At 39.9% G+C, this 16,383-nt stretch overlaps 1 protein-coding gene across 1 annotated transcript in view; it reads left to right on the top strand.

Annotated features, from left to right (window-relative positions):
* The window catches only part of CCDC83 (coiled-coil domain containing 83), a 59,447-nt gene that overhangs the window by 18,233 nt on the left and 24,831 nt on the right, over positions 1 to 16,383 (top strand). The window contains exons 3-4 of the mRNA XM_039462246.2: positions 5,571 to 5,733; positions 9,530 to 9,697. Coding sequence (XP_039318180.1) covers positions 5,571 to 5,733; positions 9,530 to 9,697 — 331 coding nt within the window. The remainder of the gene's footprint in view (positions 1 to 5,570; positions 5,734 to 9,529; positions 9,698 to 16,383) is intronic.

Genomic DNA, 16,383 nt, shown 5'->3' with positions numbered 1-16,383 from the left:
CCTGCATATCATGGTAAATATTTTTGAGCTGGGATTGAATTTAGAGGCCGTTGTTGCCTTACTAAAATTAACTAAGATAAGTAAAATTAGATATCTTAAGATTCAAAACATACTTGATAAAGAAATTTTCTACTTCTACAAAAATAAGTGGAAAAGTCTATATTTAGAAAAAGTATTAGCAGTGCAATAGTTTGGCAAGTGATATTTCTATTACTATTATCTAAGTTTCCATAAATATTTCTTTTTAAAATAACACGCCAAACTAAAATAATTCAATTTATTTATAAGCAAACAAAACATGAATCTATTTCATTCCAGAAAATAGACTATCTGAGAATTGGTTAAGGAGTAGTAAATTATTTATTTTCATTTGTCAATATTCATTGGCCTTCATTTTTTAGTAAAACTCTATTTTGAAATAAGTATAGATTAACACTAATTTTAAGAAATGATAGAGAGGTCCTGTGTACCTATTACCTAGCTTCTCATAACGCATTACAAAATCACAGTACAATATCAAAACTAGGATATTGACAAGATTACATGGAAAGTCAAGATATAGAATATTTCCATCATCACAAGTATCCTTCATGTGACCCTTTATAGACACTCAACCCCTCCCAGTTCTGCCCCATCATTAGACCCTGGCAACCATTAATCTGTACTCCATTATTGTAATGTTACTTCAGGGATGTTACACAAACATTGTATTAAAATCATACAATAAATAACCCTTTGGGACTTGGCTTTTTAAAATCTGGCATAATTCTCTGGAGGTACATCCAGGCTGTTGTGTGTGTTATCAGTTAGTGATTTTGTATTAATGGATAGCAGCGTGATGAGGATGCAACACAGTTTGTTTACCCATTCACCTGGAGGACATCTGGGTTGTTTCCAGTTATTGTACATTTTACATAAAGCTAATATAAACATTCACAGACAGGAATTTGTATGAACAAAAATCTCCATTTCTTTGGAATAAATGCCCAGGAGTTCAATTGCTAGGTAGTGTGGTAGTTACATGTTAGTTTTTAAACAAACTGTTAAACTATTTTCCAAACTGGCTGTACCATTTTACATTCCCACCATCACATATAAGGGATCCAGTTTCTCCTCATCCTCTCCAGAATTTAGTGTTGTCGCTATCCATTATTTTATGTTAGCCATTCTGGTATGTGTGTAGTGTTATCTCAGTGTGGTTCTAATTTGCATTTCCCTAATGGATAATGATGTTGAATCTCTTTGCATGTGCTTGTTTCTCTTTTGCTTATTTTATAATTAGATTTTTTGTACTCTTGAGTTTTATATATATTTATATTATTTATTTATTATATATATATTTTTTGTATAGAAGACATCTTGTAAGACTTTTTGTACTCTTGAGTTTTATATACATACATGTTCTTCTAAAACTAGTTCTTTCTTGGATATGCGATTTGCAAATATTTTCTCCTAGTCTGTAGTTTGTCTTTCATCCTCATAAAAGGAACTGTAACAGAGTAAAAGTTTTTAATTTTAATGAAGTCCAGTTTATCAATTTTTCCTTTTATAGATTGTGCTTTCAGTGTCAAGTTTTCAAACTCTTTGCCTAGCCCTAAGTCCTAAAGATTTTCTCCTATGTTTTATTCTAAAACTTTTGTAATTTCACCTATTATATTTAAATCATGGTCCATTTTGAGTTAGTTTGTGTATAAGGTGTGAGGCTTAGATCAAGATTCTTTTTTTATTTTTACCTGCAGATGTCCAGTTGTGTCTGCACTATTAGTTGATAAAAACTATCTTTCCTGCACTGAATTGCTTTCATACCTTTGTCAAAAATCAGTTTGGCATTGAATAGGTGCTTCTCCAGGGAAGATATACAAATGGCCAATAAGCACATGAAAAGATGCTCAACGTAGTTATTAGAGAAATGCAAATAAAAACCACAATGAGGTACCACTTTGCAGATACAGGATGGCTGTAACCAAAAGTGGTCATGAAGATGTGGAAAAATTAGAACATGACCTCATACATTGCTGATGGGAATGTAAAATTGTTCAGCTACTTTGGAAAACAAGTTGACAGTTCCTCAGAAAGGCATATATAATTACCATGTGACCCTGTAATTCTGTTCCCAAAAGGATGAAAAACAAGTATTCAAGTACATGTTACACACATGTTGATAGCAGTACTATTCAAATAGCCCAATCGAAACAGCCCAAAGGTTCATCAGCAGATGAATGGATAAGCAAATTTTAGTATACATATAAACGATGGCATATTATGTAGTCAAAAAAAGGAATGAAGTACTGATACATGCTACAATGTAGATGAACCTCCAAAATATGCTGAGTAAAATATACCAGACACAAAAGGTCAGCATGTTGTTTGATTCCATTTATTCCAAAATCCAGAAGAGATCAATCCATAGGGACAGAAGAGATTGCTGGTTGCCAAGGACTGAAAGAAAGGGATGAGAGGCAGAAACTGCCTAATGGCTAAGGAGTGTTACTTTGGAATGCTGGAAATGTTTTGGAACTAGATAGATGTGGTGGTTCTACAACACTGAAAATGTACTAAATGCCACTGAATTGTTCAATTTAAAATAAACATTTGAATTTTAGCACAATTTAAAAAAAAAAAACCGTTGGAGATTTCTGTGGACCTCTTTTTTTTTTTTGAGATGGAGTTTCACTTTGTTGCCCAGGTTGGAGTGCACTGGCGTGATCTCAGCTCACTGCAACCTGTGCCTCCCAGGTTTCAAATGATTCTACTGCCTCAGCCTCCTCAGTAGCTGGAATTACGGGCACCTGCCACGCTGCCCGGCTAATTTTGTATTTTTAGTAGAGATGAGGTTTCACCATGCTGGACAGGCTGGTCTCGAACTGACCTCAACTGATCCACCTGTCTCCACCTCCCAAAGAGTTGGAATTACAGGCGTGAGCCATAGCACCCGACCTCGTGTGGGTCTGTTTCTGAGTTCTCTACTGTCTTCAATTGATCTCTATGCCTACCCCTCTGCCAATACCACATAGTCTTGATTAATATAGCTATATAATATGTCTTCAAATAAGGTAAATTAATTCCTCTTACTTTATTGTTGCTTTTCAAAATCATTTTAGCTATACTGGTTCCTTTGTCTTCCCATATAAATTTTAGAATTATCTTGTATTATTCACCCCCCACAAAGAAAACTTACTAAGCTTTACATAAGGATTATATTAAAGCTGGTTAACAAAATTGGGATATCTTTACTATGCTGTCTTCCAATCCATCAGCATGATATGTTCCTCCATTTATTTAGATCTTGTTTTATTTTTATTTATTTATTTATTTATTTATTTATTGAGACAGGATCTCCCTCAGTTGCCCAGGCTTGAAGTGCAGTGGCACAATTACGGCTCACTGCAGCCTCGACCTTCTGGGCTCTAGTTATCCTCCCACCTCAGCCTTCCAAGTAGCTGGGACTACAGGCTTGAACCAATACACCTGGCTAATTTTGAAATTTTTTGTAAACACAGGTTTCGCCAGGTTGCCCAGGCTGGTCTCGAACTCCTGAGCTCAAGCAATCCACCTGCCTTGGCCTCCCAAAGTACAGGGATTCTGTGCTCGGCCCAGATCTTGATTTTTTTTTTTTTTAAATCAGCATTTTCTAGTTTTCAGTATACAAGTCCTATACATGTTTTGTTAGGTATTTTCGCTGGGTCTAGGATTCCAGATTGACAGTTCTTTTCTTTCAGCACATAAAAAATAATGTGCCACCTCTTGTTACCTTTCTTCCAGCTAGCATGGTTTCTGATGAAAAATATGTTGACATAGTCTGAGTACCCCTTAACTGAAATGCTTGTGACCAGAAATGTTTCCAGTTTTAGATTCTTTTAGATTTTTGAATATTTGCATATACAGAATGATATATCTTGGGAATGGGACTCAAGTCTAAACATGAAATTCATTTATGTTTCATATACACTTTATACACATAGCCTAAAGTTAACTTTCTTTTTCCCTTGGGGATTTTGAATAAACTGTGTTTGGTTTGCCTGCATTTTGAGTGCAAGCTGTCACAGACTTCAGGTGTGGCATTTTCCATTTGTGGCATCATGTTAATGCTCAAGAAGTTTCAGATTTTAGGCCAAGCACAGTGGCTCACACCTGTAACCCCAGCACTTTGGAAGGCTGAGGTGGGCAGATCACCTAAGGTCAGGAGTTCAAGACCAGCCTGGCCAATATGGTGAAACCTGTCTCTACTAAAAATACAAAAAAAAAAAAAAAATTAGCCAGGCATGTTGGTGGGTGCCTGTAATCCCAGCTACTTGAGAGGCTGAGGCAGGAGAATCACTTGAACCCAGGAGGCAGTGGTTGCAGTGAGCCAAGATCGTACCACTGCTCTCCAGCCTAGGTGACAAAGCAAGACTCCGTCTCAAAACTAAAGAAGCTTCAGACTTTAGAGCATTTCAGATTTTGAATTTTCTTATTTTATTTTTAGAAACTGGGTCTTTCTCTGTCACCCAAGCTAGAGTGCAGTGGTGCAATCATAGCTCACTGTAATCTCAAACTCCTCGGTTAAAGCAGTCCTCCCTCCTCAGCCTTCTGAGTAGCTGAGACTACAGGCGCCACCATGCCTGACTAAATTTTAAGTTTTTGTAGAGATAGGGTCTTGCTATGTTGTCCAGGCTGGTCTTGAACTCCCGGCCTCAACTAATCCGCCACTTCTGCCTCCCAAAACACTGGAATTACAGGCATAAGCCACCACACTCTGCCTAGATTTTGGATATTCTAATTAAGTATGCCCTGTACTCTAATTGTTTTTCCCCTATAGGTAAGGTATGCTTTTTCTTTGACTGCTTTAAGACTCTTCCCTTGTATTTAGCTTTCAGAAGTTTGATTGTGATGTGTCTTAACATGGGTTTATTTCTGCTTATCTTGTTTGGGGTATGCTCAGCTTCTTAAATTCATAGGTTTACATCTCTTGGAAATTTGGGGAGTTTTCAGCCATTATTTATCTGAGTATTTTTTCAGTCCTGCCCTCTTTCTCTCCCTCCAACACTCCAATAACATGAATCTTTTGTTATAGGCCAGGCATGCTGCTCACACCTGTAACCACAGCATTTTGAGAGGCCAAGGCACGAGGATCATCTGAGGCCAGGAGTTTCACAACAGTGTAGGCAACACAGCAAGACCTCATCAACACACACACACACACACACACACACACAAACTATTGAAAAAATAATAATTCTAAAATGTCAGTCACCGTAGTACTGGCATTTATAGATTATCATTTTTTGTTCGGTTCACAATCTTCCTGGTTCTTGGTAAGATGAGTGATTTATTGAAACCTGGACATTTTTGTATGATGTCATAAGACTAGATTTTATTTGTAATCTTCTGTTTTACCTAGCTTTTATTGGCATTACTCTGCCAGGGGAAGTGGTTATATCACTTTTCATAATGCCTGGTGGAAGTAGAAGTCCAGGCTCCCCATTTGGCTTCCTGTGATACCCAAAGGCAGGGAGCTTCTTGACTCTATTTTGAGGAAAAACAATGTACGTACTTGATCAAATGTGAATTACTATTGATTTTCATGATAGAATAGCCGCTTAAAAGAGGAACAGATTTGGCACATACGGCATCTACTAAAGGAACTGAGTGAAGAGAAGGCACAGGGATTGCCAGTTGTAACAAGAGAGAATGTTGAAGAAGCAATGAAGGAAAAATGGAAGTTTGAAAGAGACCAGGAAAAAAACTTGAGAGGTAATTTAAGAACACAGAAAACTATCACAGAGTTGTACCAAGTTATTTCTTGAATATATTAATGCTTTATTCTTCTAGTATGTTCAAAATGCTGTGAATGTGTTTTATGACATCATTACCACCACAACCACAAACACATGTAGGTAACTGGGCAGGAGAGCGAAATAACAAAGTGGGTAGAGGTAATGAAGCCAAGCAAAGAGGTGGAAGAAGAGTAGTGATCAAAAACAGATGAAATTCATCTGACCTTTTTTTTTTTTTTTTTTTGAGACAGGGCCTAGTTCAGGTACTCAGGCTGGAGTGCAGTGGTACAATCTCAGCTCACTGCAGTGTTAACCTCCCAGGCTCATGCAGGCCTCACACCTCAGCCTACCAAGTAGCTGGGACTCCAGGCACACACCACTATGCCTGTCATTTCGTTCGTTTTTTTTTGTAGAGATGAGGTCTCGCTATGTTGCCCAGACTGGTCTCCAACTCCTGGGCTCAAGAGATACTCCCACCTCAGCCTCCCAAAATTCTTGGATTACAGGCGTGAGCCCCTGTGCCCAGCCTCACCTGACTCTTACAACAAGACAGTATCCTGTTAAACACCATTCCTCATAGTAGGGTTTTGTACTTTCTCTTCTTTTTTAAAAATTCTGTTGTTTGACGGCTTCATTGGCTTCAGCTTCAGTTTAGATTTGGGAATGATAAGGCAAATATAACCATGAAATGTGTTTCTCCCAATATCTCTAAGGGAGCCAAGCATCCCATCTAGATGAGGGAAGTAGGGATTAGAGTTGGGAAAGGAGAAGTTTGGAGAACATGGGTAGAAATGACACTAGGTACAGGCAGTGAAAGACCCAGGACATACTCTTGCTGTAGGCTTAGGAAACACCATGGTTCTGAGGGTAAATCATGCAGTTTTGTCTTAGGCATTTTTAAATTCCTATTCATTCTAAACTTGCTGCTAAGATTTCTCAGACCATTTTTGCCAAAACCTCCATAAATAACATCTCTGCTAGGAAGCTGAAAAACACGAGAAAGAGACCTAAGTGCTATCACTTGTTAGCCCTTAGGAAATCCACATATTTCTGGATTTCTCGAAGTGCCTACTTGCCTGAGCACTTTGCACAAAGCAGGCTCTCTTATTTGTTGTTTTGAGTGAAATCATTTCCAAAACCAAATATCAGTAGGCAAGTTTCATTTCTAGGAGAGTTCAAAACTGCTCCTATAGACCTCCAGACCTCCTCCTACCCAAGTCTCTATTGGCAATAGTGACGTCATGACGTAGTAGATAGTATACTTTGCACAACTCCTTTCCAAGAGAGTTCTGCTTATTTTTGGAAGGAATACTTTAATAAGTCCTTTGAGATGGGAGTGAGACTCCAAAGGATGCTCAGGTATGCTCGTTCAACTGCCTTATAAAGGAATGGGCTCCATTAGTTGAGATATGCCTGTTTATGGTTTGGGCTGAGCATGGAATGTGTCATACAAGACTAGGCCATATTGCATTGCTGAACACGATAGAGGAGAACTAGACATGCATGGGAAGAAAGGAAGCTCACAGACACGGAGGAAGAGAGGGAAAGTAAGAGAACAGAAGTGTCTGGAAAACATTTCCAAGGTAGTCACTTTATGTCCCAGGTAGTCCCTTGCAACTCATTTTGGTGTGGAGCAGCAGCAGGTGCTTCACCTGTCAGCTTGTTACAGTGCAGACTTCCCGAGACCTACTGAATCAGAATCTGCATTCTGACAAGATCCAGGGGGGTTCCTATGCACAGTAAAGTGTGAGAAATACTGCTGCAACCCTTTTCTTCCAACTTTTAGTAAGGACTTTCAGTTGCAAGGAAAAAAATCCAACTCAAACTAGCCTAAGCATAAAGGGGACATTAGTCTTTTCACATCAGTGAACAGAGAAACAGTGCTTCTGATCTGGATGCAAGCCCTCACAAGCTGTCAGATTGCAGCTTAAACAAACAAACAAACAAATCACTGAGGTGTGTGTTACCAGAAGGGAAGAGAAAATGTTCTAAAAAAGTAGAAAAACAGCCATTACATCCATCTCCCTTTTACAATCTTCAGTGACATCTACCAACCCTCCCCTGAAAGGCTGAATGGGGCACAGGCCTGAGACAGTAGCAGTCTGCTCGAATGAGAGAACAGCTGCCCATCTGGGTTATGGTAGTATTAATAATTGTTTAATGAAAATAACAAGCACCATTTGTTAAGAGATTTTAAAATACAGTATCTTATAGCCAGGCGTGGTGGCTCACCCCCTTAATCCCAACACTTTGGGAGGCCAAGGTGGGTCGATTGCCTGCCATCAAGAGTTCAAGACCAGCCTGGCCAACATAATGAAATCCTGCCTCTACTAAAAATACAAAAATTAGCCAGACGTGATGGTAGGTGCTTGTAGGGGTCCCAGCTACTTGGGAGGCTGAGGCAGGACAATCATTTGAACCCAGGAGGGGGAGGTTGCAGTGAGCCAAGATTGCACTATTGTATACCAGTCTGGGTGACAGAGTGAAACTCTGTCTCAAAAAAAAAAATTAGTATCTTGTGTACATCTTTGGAACAAGATGAGTCCTGAGTCCGTCTGCACCTCTAGACTGAAGAATATGACCCTGGCCTGATGGAAATGCTTCAGTCATTCAACAAACGTTTACTGAGCACCAACTAATTGCCAGGCTCTGTGCTAGGTGCTGGATTTACAGAGATGAATATAATGTGGTCTTGCCTTCAAAGCACTCTCAATGGTGATGAGTCAAACAGCCATTAAATTTGTTATACCTGACTCTTCTGTAATGCTTCTTTTTAAAAAATTTTCAGCAACATACTCAGGCCTAAAGACTGAATAGAATGTCATGTTTATATCCCTGAAACGGTTCAATATTTGTACATATTTAACTGGGGAACTTATCTATCACTCTGGTTTTACCAAAGGAGAGGTGGGAGAAGACATTATTATGACTATCAGATGCTATCATTTCATACAAGAGAAATCTAAACAAATGAACTTTAGATGACTGAATCAAACAATTTACTTAGAAAAATGATTGCCAAGGACCTGGGAAGGACACAAGTTGAAACCACTTTTGCTCAGAGGGTATAATGGCCAGAAAAATGACAATTTACTAATAAAGAATACATAGTATATGATACACTATACAAAATAGGGCCCTTATTAAGCTATCACAGGAATGATGTAAACTTGCAGCTTCCTACCTATATAGGTTGTCTATTATGTCTTTCAATCAAGCCTCAAACCACACAACTACTTTATAATCAGATGTTTAATTTTACTTAGATTTTGAATCCGGAGAGATAGATAAACAATACTTTGAATAGTTTTGAACTCCCTAAATTTTAGTTGTAAAATAGTATTTATGAGTTAACAATATTTTAGTATCAGATCTTAACTTCTTTTTTTTTTTTTTTTTTTTTTTTGAGACGGAGTTTCGCTCTTGTTACCCAGGCTGGAGTGCAATGGCGCGATCTCGGCTCACCGCATCCTCCGCCTCCCGGGTTCAGGCAATTCTCCTGCCTCAGCCTCCTGAGTAGCTGGGATTACAGGCACACGCCACCATGCCCCGCTAATTTTTTGTATTTTTAGTAGAGACGGGGTTTCACCATGTTGACCAGGATGGTCTCGATCTCTTGACCTCGTGATCCACCCGCCTCGGCCTCCCAAAGTGCTGGGATTACAGGCGTGAGCCACCGCGCCCGGTCCAGATCTTAACTTCTTAAAACCGATTTGCAACATATAGTGCTTACAAGGACACCAGTAATGACATAGTGTCTTTATTTTCAACAGATATGCGCATGCAAATAAGTAATGCTGAGAAACTATTTCTTCAGAAACTCGGTGAAAAGGAATATTGGGAGGAGTACAAGAATGTAGGGAGTGAACAACATGCTAAACTCATTACCTCCTTACAAAATGACATCAACACAGTTAAAGAGAATGCAGAGAAAATGTCAGGTCAGTTGCAACAAAACTAGTTCAAGTTCAATAAAAAACATCTTTAGCATGGCATACATTGGTGGAAGAAAAATGTGAGTACTCCCTGAAGCATTCAATACTCTGCTGTCAGCACAAGCAGCTGTGAGACTAAGGGTAAAGGTGGAGGAAAGAAATAGAAAAATGATCCCAGGACCACCTGTGAAACTGAGAAGGGGAAATAAGGAAATGGGGGTGGGAAGGAGAAACCCTGTGACCAATTGACTTTAAGAAAGAAGCTTCTGGCTGGATGTGGTGGCTTATGCCTGTAATCTCAACACTTTGGGAGGCTGAGCCTGGAGGATCACTTGAGCCCCTAAGTTTGAGACCAGCCTGGGCAACAGGGGAGACCGTGTCTCTACAAAAAAATTTAAAAATCAGCCAGGCATGGTGGCTCATGCCTGTAGCCCCAGCAACATGAGGGGCTGAGGAAGGAGGATCAGCTGAGAGCCGTGGTCATGGCTGCAGGGAGCTGTGATTGTGCCACTGCACTCCAACCTAGGTGACAGAGTAAGACCCTGTCTCAAAAAAATAAATAAATAGAAGAAAGAAGCTTCATTCAATGAATGGAATCTGTATGTTTCCACACTGGGGCAGAAGCAATTCCACCAAGATAGCAATGTCCTGAGGCCAGATTATATTACAAAGAGAAGTCACCTGGGGCAAGCTAAGTCAGCTTAGCCAGGCTGAATAGCCAGAATCATCATGGAGAAATGTCCAAGTCAATTAAGTTGCAGCCAGGAAAAAACTGGGAAACAAACATGAGATGGGAAGTGGAGAGGCTGTAGAGTAGGATGGCATCAGGAGCAATGAAGCTTACCAGATCTGGACACGATGAGGGCCAGCTATCTGTCACTGATGCAAGCAGAGTGGCTTAAAAGAATACCAAAGACCCAGACACAGAAGTCAAGGGACAGAATTAATAGGGGAAATCTGGCCCAAAAGAGTTGCTGTGGATGGACAGCAGTCCAGGACCCAGCTGGAGATAGTGCCCTGTGTTATGAAGGGGTTCCTGTGGGTTGTTCCCATGTTCCCCTGTTAGCAACCTCTGCGTGTGGTCCAGTTTGTATGTAAGTTTCTCAGTTTAGGGCCTCTGAACCACAGTGATAGTGTAAACTTGGCCCCATGTCAGTTTGGGTTTGAAGTTCCAATTTGACAAAGGTTTTTCTCCTGAAAAGAGAATGAGAGTGTCAGCCTCCTATTCCCTCTTTCTCCACTCAGATCCTTTCCCACTATTACTAGTTTCTTATGTGGCAGTCAGAAATAGTCTATGCATTTACATATATATATATATATATATATATATATATATATATATATAATATCACAAACAGCATGTTATAGATATGTTTTACTTGCTTTTTATGTAACAATATGAACATCCTTCTAAATCATTCTTCCAGTGGTTGCATTGTTCTGTTGTACCATAATTTTTTTTTTTTTTAAACGGGGTCTCACTCTGTCACCCAGGCTAGAGTGCAGTTGCGTGAACACGGCTCACTACAGCCTCTACCTCCTAGGCTCAAATAATCCTCACATCTCAGCCTCCTGAGTAGCTGGGACAGCAGGCACGTGCCACCACACCTTGCAAATTTTATTTTATTTATTTATTTTTTAATGGTATACTTTAGGTTCTGGGGTACATGTGCAGATCATGCACGATTGTTACATAGGTACACACATGGCAATGTGGTTTGCTGCCTCCATCCCTCCATCACCTACATCTGGCATTTCTCCCCATGTTATTCCTCCCTGACCTCTCCACTCCCCCACTGTCCCTCCCTTGGCTCCCCTTGCCCAACAGACCCCAGGGTGTGATGCTCCCTCCCTGTGTCCATGTGTTCTCATTGTTGAACACCTGCCTATGAGTGAGAACATGCAGTATTTGATTTTCTGTTCTTGTGTCAGTTTGCTAAGAATGATGGTTTCCAGATTCACCCATGTCCCTACAAAGGACACGGACTCATTGTCTTTTATAGCTGCATAGTATTCCATGGTGTATATGTACCACTCCTTGTCCAGTCTATCATCAATGGGTATTTGGCCACCTTGTAATAGAGATTTGTAGTAGAGATTTCAAACTCTACTACAAAGCTAAATAATTAAAACAGCATGATACTGGTACCAAAGCAGAGCTATAGACCAATGGAACAGAACGAAGACCTTGGAGGCAATGCCACACATCTACAACCATCTGATCTTTGACAAACCTGACAAAAACAAGCAATGGGAAAAGGATTCCTTGTTTAATAAATGTTGTTGGGAAAGCTAATTTTATTTATTTATTGTAGAGGTCTCCCTGTGTTGCCCAGGCTGGTAACCATAATTTTTTTAACCAGTTTCTTACTCATAAACATTAAGGTTGTTCCTAGTCTTTTACTATTACAAATAATGCTACAATGACCATCCTTACACCTATCTCATTTTCCTGTGACAAATATTCTTGTATTTATGTCATTTCACTAATGTGTATCTCTCAAAGAAATGGTTGTGTGAAACAGCCTGTTTATTTTACTGTGATAAATGTGGCTCTCCATAGAGGTTATACCAAGTTGCACTTCCAGCAGTATGTGTGAGGATAGCAATTTTCCCACATCTTCAACAACAGGGGGTGGTATCCAAATTTTTGTTCTTTGTCAGTCTAATGGATCAAAAATGGTATCTCACTGTAGTTTTAACTTCCATTTCTTTTATTAAAAGTGACAATGAATGTATCTTTTCATAACTTCAAGAGCTATATGATTTTCCTTTCCCATGACTCATTTTGTTCACACCCTTCATCCATTTTTCTATTGTATTGTGGCACTCTTTACATTTTAAAGAAATTAGCTCTTTAACTGTGATATAAATTGCAAATAGTTTTCCCATTTGTCATTAGTTTTTTTGTTTGTGGGTAATGAAGTAATGCTGTGCTTTTAAAGTGCCCAATTTTTCAGTTTTTGATTTTATGTTTATGAAATTATGAATAAATTCTCCAATATTTTATTCTAAAATTTTTGTGTTTTATATTTAAGTCTTTGTTTTTGTGTGAGGAAGTAATTCAACTTTTTTACCAAATAGTTTTCCAGTTGTTCCAACATCATTATCAAATAAGCAGTTTTTATCCTAATGATTCTAAGTGTAAACTTTATTATATGTTAACTTCTCATATATACCTGAATCTTATTGTCTACTATCTATTAAATCGGTCTATACATTTGCTAACCAGTAGAATACTTTTTTAATAGTTATTGTTCTGGTATGTTTTCAAAATTTTAAATATTTTAGCCAGTATTTATTTTACATTTTTAAAGTTGGAAAAGTGATTTCATATAAACTTAACCCATCATCTTGATCAGAAGTTTGGCTAATTGGGTCAGGCGTGGTGGCTCATGCCTGTAATCCCAGCATTTTGTGGGGGTCCAAGGTGGGTGGATCACCTGAGCTCAGAGGTTCAAGACCAACCAGCCTGGGAAACATGGTGAAACCCCATCACTACTAAAAATACAAAAATTAGCTGGGTGTGGTACCGCACATCTGCAGTTCCAGCTACTTAGGAGGCTTATGTGGGAGGGCCATCTGAGCCTAGTAGGCAGAGGTTGCAGTGAGCCAAGACTGCACCATTGCATTCCAGCCTGGGTGACAGAGCAAGACCCTATTTTAAATTAATGAATTAATTGTTAACTAGGATGATTTCTTTAACTTAAAAATTTTCATGCAGTTGTATTCAACTTTGGGGTAGTAATAACATTTACATATTGAATTACTTGTTGGCCAACCCATGGGGCACAGCCATGAGAAAATAGTTACGAGCTTGTCTTATTTTCCATTAGTTTTAGGCACTTCTCCTAACCATCCAGGTAGCAGCAGCCACTCCACCAGGAAAACTATTAAAACATGTTGGGGACCACTATCTGGACACAATGAATATGAGCAAGACTCCTAAATCAGTCTATCTAAGGATTATTACCATCACCCCCTCTTTTTCTCCTACTTGCCCCCTTCTACATAGGCTCCCTTCTTTCATGATTTTCCTGGAATTCTCCTCCAACAATTATGGGATTTGTGTTAGTTAGGCTGCTTTACATGCAAGGAACAGGGATGGACTAGACAATTGTTGGGGGCTGTGAGAAGCGAAACAGGATATTAAAACTTTATTTAAAGTCTCAGCTTACACTGAGGTGGCAAAATGAGATGAGATACCACCACACAGATTTGCAATTTGATGAAGAAGAAAACCAGTTTCACACCTTGGACTAATGAATTCCAGCCTACACAAGAAGTTAGAGAGGCCAAGAAAAGGTTATTAGAAATTAGTGGACAGCTTTTGGAAAGAGCTCTTGGTGTGTTATCAGTCCTACACTTTCCCCCACTGAGAAGCAGGTAAAATGTAATTCCTCTTCCATCTCACATCTGGATGGAAGGTCTTCAGAGAGACTCATCAGATGTTTCAGTATGTGTCCCCTGTAGTTTGGACATTCAGGTCTAGTTTATGACTCATCCCTGAGAAATCTAGGGAATAAGTGGCTGACGAGCTAACCACGCTGACAGCAGAACACAGAAGAGGTGGTTGCTGCCTTGGGCAGGGCCTGCACTCCTGAGTTTGTCAGGACAAAGAGTGGAGGAGCATTTTTTGTCAACTTGATATGAGAGAGAGTTGGGGAACAGTCACATGAAATCTTGCCTGAGACAGCTGACTAGGGTGTTGAGGGCTGGTGATAAGTTCCCCAACAGAAAAATAGGAATCTTGTATGTGTGGGAGGGGAGTGCAGAATTGAAAACCAGGGACCAACAGAAAAGTTGTTACCAACTTCTAAGGACAGTATTTGCCTATCATCAAGGGAATGCACATGAAATATCATTTGAAATGGGGAAGCTCATCCTCCAAAGAACCTACTAAAACACTCCCATGAGACAAGGCATCAGTCTTAAATGCCAGCTAGGACCATAAAGTGGACATGAGCTTGAGACAGTATCAGTCAAGTGAGAACTTTCTTTGGTTTTTCCATGCTCCTGTCTTCCTTTCAGCACTGAGAGAGAAATCATGGAAGCTCAAGGCAGAGGAAATAGCAGTAGGCCCATGTTAGGAAAGGGGATTGGCATAACTTTGAAAGAAGTTTAATTATTGCAATATTCTGGACGTATTAATTACCTGTTGGAGTACCTTTTGTTACCCCAAAGGCACTAGAAGGCATAGGATTTACCATATATTTTATTGAGAAGAAGTCAATAGCCTTACAGCGTGACTTTTTAAAGGAAAGGGAAAAATAGTAAGTTGCTTGATTTCCCAAGGGTCATACTTGTTGGCTGTAATACAAGTGAGGAAGGGGAAGACTAATGACAGAATGAGATTAGCAGTGGCTCTACTCATGGCTCCTCCCCACATTTCTCTCCCCTGATTTATGACTGTCCCTCTCATTGGCACCTCTGCTTTGATATGCATACCTGTCCCCCTTCTACTTCCCACAGAACAGTTATTGCAGTATTCTCCAGCCCACTTCTAAAGACAGCCGGTGCCATCAACCACCTCATCAAAGATGACCCAAGGCCTTTGTCCATGCTTCCTCATGGATCACCAGTCAGCCCCACCACAAACTCTTTGCCTCAGTCACCTGCCTTATTCAGTAGCCTCCCCTGAAGCCAGCGGCAGGAGAAAATACTTAAGAGTTGCTTCCCTGAACGTTAGCTAGAATGGGATATTGGGACACTGGTACAGAAGACAGTCACTAACATATCCAGGCCAAGGCTACTTCTCCTCAATAAAAGGAAAAGGGACCTTAGATTAAGCCCAGGAATAGAGAAGGTGAGAGGTTATTACAAGTCATTATATCACTACAGTCACAGAGCATTTTTATTTTTGTCCTTTACTGGGACACAGGTCAGGGATTCTTAAAAGTTCTTTGTACACTAACAGTGAATTTTTAAAAATTAGGTTCAAGACTCCTTACAAAAAAGTGGCATTGCTTCTTTGAATGTTTTCTTGCCTATAAAGTCAGAGTCTCTAGGTGATCTCCAAGAGGACACACATATCCAGCATCTACTTTTCCATATCTTGTCTAATCCTTACAAGTTCCTTTGAGTTACATATAATTATGCCCAGTTTAAAGATAAGAAAAACGGAGGCCCAGAGAAGTTAATTGCCTTAACCAAACTCACAAAGTTAGAACTAATGGAACAGGGATTTGAACCCAGGTATGTTAGGCCCCAAACCCATCTGCTTCGATTTTAGCATATGTGCTGCCCAAGTGAGCACCCCATCTGCTTCAAATAGTCCCCCTGAGTCTGCGATTCAGTGAGTTAGGGGCGACGCTGAAGAGATTACTACCTGGCCAGTGTTTCTGCTAGCTCCTGCTCAGTTTTCTCCAGAAGGGGCTGAAAAGAGGCCACTGCCACAGGGGAGGGTCAACAGGATGGAGCTGTGTGACCCCAGAAGTTGGAGGAGTGAACAACAAAGCTCCCAACAGGCCGTGAAGGAGTAAACCAAAGCAGAGCCATACACAACAGGGAAGGTGGAACAGTGCAAAGCAAGCTTTAGCCAGTACACTTTGAGGTGGGGTCAGCTTGTGAAAAGGGACCCCATTAGATGGGGTGTCGGAGAAGCAAGGAGTCTTCTGCACAGTCCTAATCTCTCAAGCTCCCACTTGCAGTGTCTTGAGCTTTAATGAGGAGACTTTTATATGCTCCCACTT

This window comes from Saimiri boliviensis, chromosome 6 (genome assembly GCF_048565385.1).
Source record: "Saimiri boliviensis isolate mSaiBol1 chromosome 6, mSaiBol1.pri, whole genome shotgun sequence".
Taxonomy (NCBI): domain Eukaryota; kingdom Metazoa; phylum Chordata; class Mammalia; order Primates; family Cebidae; genus Saimiri; species Saimiri boliviensis.
The sequence above is the reverse complement of the archived record's forward strand: the minus strand, read 5'-3'. Positions and strand labels throughout refer to the sequence as shown.